The following is a 4,921-nucleotide window of genomic DNA, read 5'->3' as shown; positions in this document are numbered from 1 at the left end:
ACCTTATCATATATGGTTCCAGATATAAGTGATATGGAATTTGCATTTCGGTTCGGTATTGATAACATATGCAGCTGCGTACAATCTCAGAACGTCAGCACAAGCGGATACACAGATGAGCGAAATGAGAAGTTCAGCTTGTATGGGAGGTGCCTCGCCCCCTTTTTCAATACCTACCGCTTTTCGCCATAAGTACGGTATTGATAGCATATGTGGCTGTGTCACATTTCAGGACGTTGGCATTAGCGGTTTTAGAGGTATGCGATAGGAGAATTTCAGTTTGTATGGGCGGTGCCTTTTCCATTATCTACCACTTTTCACCGTAAGTACGGCATTGATAGCATAGTTGCTGTGTAAAATTTCAGCACGGTATCATAAGCAGTTGCAGGATAAGCGATATGAGAATTTCAGTTTTTATGGGCGGTGTCACGCCCCCTTTTCCAAAATCGACCACTTTTCGCCGTAAGTACGGTATTGACAACATAAGTTAGTGTGTCCAATTTCAGGACGTTAGCATAAGTGGTTCCAGAGATAAGCGATATGAGAATTTCAGTTTTTATGGGCGGTGTCACGCCCCCTTTTCCAAAATCGACCACTTTTCGCCGTAAGTACGGTATTGACAACATAAGTTAGTGTGTCCAATTTCAGGACGTTAGCATAAGTGGTTCCAGAGATAAGCGATATGAGAATTTCACTTTGTATGGGAAGTGCCACGCCCACTTTTCCAGTACCTATCATTTTTCACCGTAAGTAGGGTATTTACAATCTATGCATCTGTGCTAAGTTTCAGTTCTCCAGCATAATTGGTTTTAGAGATATAGTGGTTTTCACATTTTAGTCTATATGTCACATGCCACGCCCTTTATGTATCGGGATTAACATTTCTGGATTAGAGCAAGTTATATCCTTTAAATCGGTGTATGTTTCATTGAAATTGAGCGAACGGCGCCTTCCGAAAAGGGATTGCTAAATTTTCTTGTGGCGTATTTATATATAGAGATAACGTTAATTTTAATGGTAAACATTATTATTGATTTCTAATAGATATTTTATGAGTTCTTCGATGGATTTGATTTCTACCCACCCTTAATTTCAAAAGTATTGAATTATTGAAAGTGTTTAAAACAATGTTTAAATATGTTTAAAACATGTAAATTAAAACATTTATGAAAAACTTGTTTGAAACATGTTTTTTCTAACCCTGTATACGAGATTAGTTCGCATAAAGGGTGAACACACCAAAACTGCGACACTTTGGGAAGCTTATAACTTACCCAAAACGAATTCAATATTTTGAAATTCAAATACCATAAGTTGACCAAGACCTTAGATGTACGTAGAAGAAATTTCATTTGAATTTGATTCCTAGTTGAGTTAAAAATGGCAACCGAGCTAGAAACGAGATAAACCATTTTGCACGAGTTTATAAATGATCCGGCCTTAAGTACACGTAAACTTGCTAAAAAATTAAAGAGTGCACTATTCGACAGTTTGCAGGGTTTTAATCGGTACAAATAAGGCCTGACAGTTACGAGAAAACCAGGGAGCGGGGGTTAGCATGGTCAAAGTGATAAAAACAGTGCTCGGAAGGTCCTCAGTGCGTTTTCGCGAGATCCGAAGATTTTGTCGCGTTATGTTGCAAAATCCGTACGGAGATCGCAGTTTTTCGTACAAAAGGTAAAGCGGAAAGCTTCATTGAGATGTTCTACAGCTCAAACAGCGCCAGACCGAGGCGCAAAGTAGAATGTTACAGCGAAATCCCGCATTCGGAAGTTGTATGAATTCTAAATTAAAAAATACAACTGCATTGTTATGGACTGTGAAACCTACTGCTAAAAGAATTCAAAATATATTGCAGGTCATGATTTTTATACTGCTGCAAGTCGTCAAGATGCCCCTGAAAGTTGTAAGCTGAGAAAATGAAGTCCAAATTTCCAAAAACCACATGGTTTGGCAAGCTATTTGTTCCTGCGGCCGTAAGAGCAGCCCTTTTTTCCCATCCGGGACAATGAATGATCAAGTTTATCGGGATGAGTGCCTCAAAAGGCGTCTTCTGTCATTTATCAACAGATAAGGAGTAGGCCATCGTTCTAGGCGGACATGGCAAAGTATAGTGGCACTTTGCCATGTCCGCCTAGAACACAAGGACACATTGCTGTGGTATAATGCAAATAACATCAATTTTGTACCTCACGACTGCAATCCACCCAATAGCCCAGAGCCACGTCCTATTGGAGAATATTGGTCAATTGTCAAAGGAATCTTGAAGAAAACAGGTGAAAGAGTGAAAATTATTGAAGAGTGCAAAACAAAGTAGTTGTGCGCATCGCGTAATGTCGATGATGCAGTCGTGCAGAACATGATGGCGCGTGTGCGATGAAAATACCGATCACTTGCATATGGAGCAAATAATAACTAATATTTTAACATTTTAATAACATCTAAACTTCCAAGTTATATTATAAAAAAAAAAATAATAATTTCAAAGCCTTCTAGTTTGTTTCTGGTAGTAATTTCTAAGTGTCGCAGTTTTGGTGTGTTCACCCTTTAAAACCAAAAGTTGTTGATTTTTAAAACATCCGCATGAATGCGTGCCAAAACCTCACGTGCACATCTCTACTCCAAACCAAATTTAACAAAGAATGACGGTAATTCGTTGCGAAATAGATCATAGACCTATTCTGTCCGATACACAAACAACCAAAAAGAGAACAATAGGTAATAGAACTCACTTCGATACTGTGGCCAAGAAGAAATCCATAGGTACTGTTGCTGGCAGGGACAGCAGTTTTATTCCTCGGTGCTTAAATATCCAATTGGCCAAGCCTTTATTAGCTTGTTCGATATAATCTTGAATGACATCCAATACAGTCTGTGGCATGTTTGAGCTTAAAGCGTCCTAAAATTATCCGGACAATAATATAGAGGAAATATTAAGCGCTCGGTTATTATCTTATACTTACATTTCTATGCTTTTTACATTCTCTGCATTCAGGATCAAAGTCCTGAGGTTGTGCCACTGTCTCTGATACTACAAATGTCGATTGCACAGCTACACAACGACGACAATTTATTAAATTATTACGATGAAGGAACTGCATTGCATCGTCGAACCCTTGCTGACAGAATTTCGAAAGAAATTCCGGTCGCGGTGGAAACAAAATTCGGACGAAACGATTAACATTCTGCCGAGATATTTCAATGCTGGTATTAGCCCAATTCAAATGGAAGAGTTGAGAACTTTGATCACGTGGACAAATATCACTCTCACCACAGAAGGGGCTTACAGTAATTGTGTTCTCATCCAGAATTGGCAAGTTGTCAGAAAAAGCTCCATCCATATACCGCACTCCACGAAACCGAGGTGGGAATATGCCTGAGAAGCCTGGAATGAAGCAGGCGCACAGCAAAGCTTGCAAGAGTTCATCGCGCGAATTGAATTCGGAAACGATGACATTTTTACCATCATGAACTCGCGTTAACGAAATATGTAAGCGCCCATTGACCCGTTTATGCGCATCCTCTGGCAAATGCTTTTGTAAACCTTCAAACAAGCAAGTTTGTATATTAAATGAGGGACTGAAAGGTCCGAGCGAATGACGGCGAGCCTCATTAACCACACGAAAGAAGTCAGATGTCATACTGCCTGCAATGAAATAAGAAGCCGTCGTTTATTACCTAATTTACTCACTCCGTAATGTTTATTGGCACAAAAACTACCATTTTGCTTAGCGCTAATTGACATGAGACTAAATTATATATTACTTATGTACATATAGCAATTTGGAGCATAAGTGATAGAGTGAACTTCAAGCTCTTGCAAGTCATATACACTGCGATCCTTGGTTTAACTTGGTTCGCAATCAAGTTGGACGTTTTGCCCACGAACGTTACATTTTTTCGTACAAACTCATTTTAAAAATTCCATAGTTTCGGTATACATCTTCAAATTCAACAAAATCACGCATTTCGGCTGAGTCTTCTATTTTGCGTTATTTTGTGGACAAATAAAACTTGAAACACATTGTTTTTTGCTTTTTGGTTACCACGAAAATAAGCAGCTTGTAGAACATGCCTTTAACATTGCGAGTAGTTGTAAAGCTTACCAAAAAATCAAATTTTTTATCTTTCGTACAACCAAGCCACAACTTTATATAACGAGCTCACACACGTTGCAATCTCAAGCACAACGTCCTCAAGTAGAAACATGCATGCATGTATATTAGATCGTTCGTTATATCAACTTTTTATTGAAATATACCGTTTGCCATGCGAAAAAGGAAGTCCTTGTACGTTGCATTTGAAAATTAAGAAAACCGTATGCATTCAGGAAAAAACGATCGGATCGGAATATAAAATCAAAAATATATAAAAACGACTGAGTTTTGCGATTTTTCCAAAAAGCTTTCCACCACTTTAAAGGTTTTCGAATTTCTTATCACCCTGCTATATAATTTTTCCAATCAGATTGTCATTTGAAGAATTATCTATCTATGGGAGAAATCGGGCATAACTTTAAGTTGCATCGTTATTCTGCTGTAAATTACACCCATAAGGAACAAACTTTTTGTCTTGGTTTTCATGTTATAATAAAGCTTATTCAATTTCAAAGAATATAGACCCAAGCCATTTACAAATCGGTTTGAAAAGAGAAAAGTTATAGCAATTGTAGTAAATAATATTGAATTCATGCAATTTATCGTACAGCACATTTAATCGAAAAATCAATCAAAAATATCATTTCCATTGACATGAATATTCACATCGAAATTAGAAAAACCACTGACAAAAGTTTTATTTTTTTACGCAATAGTTTGTAATTGTTTGTAACAATATTTACGAATTATTATGCATAGGCAGTTTCATATGCAAAGCAAAACAGAATAGCCAGCAGTGGGATTCTGACAATCGCTACGCTAAA

The 4,921-nt window shown here is 37.7% G+C and overlaps 1 protein-coding gene across 3 annotated transcripts in view; it reads right to left on the bottom strand.

Annotated features, from left to right (window-relative positions):
* Window positions 1–4,427, bottom strand: part of bmm (brummer) — a 111,206-nt gene extending 106,779 nt beyond the window's left edge. For all 3 annotated transcript variants that reach the window (XR_001847049.1, XM_017612253.1, XM_017612254.1), the window contains exons 1-3: window positions 4,416–4,427; window positions 2,964–3,646; window positions 2,733–2,899 (exon numbers count right to left, since the gene is read on the bottom strand). Coding sequence is in view for 2 of the 3 variants with exons in the window: in XM_017612253.1 (XP_017467742.1) it covers window positions 2,733–2,899; window positions 2,964–3,641 (845 nt within the window). In the remaining variant the exon portion in view is untranslated. The remainder of the gene's footprint in view (window positions 1–2,732; window positions 2,900–2,963; window positions 3,647–4,415) is intronic.
* Window positions 4,428–4,921: the final 494 nt, after the last annotated feature.

This window comes from Rhagoletis zephyria, unplaced genomic scaffold (assembly GCF_001687245.7).
Source record: "Rhagoletis zephyria isolate East Lansing unplaced genomic scaffold, Rhagoletis_zephyria_1.1 Rzeph_scaffold_00518, whole genome shotgun sequence".
Taxonomy (NCBI): Eukaryota; Metazoa; Arthropoda; class Insecta; order Diptera; family Tephritidae; genus Rhagoletis; species Rhagoletis zephyria.
Note: the sequence above shows the minus strand (reverse complement) of the source record. Positions and strands in the feature narration are given on the sequence as shown.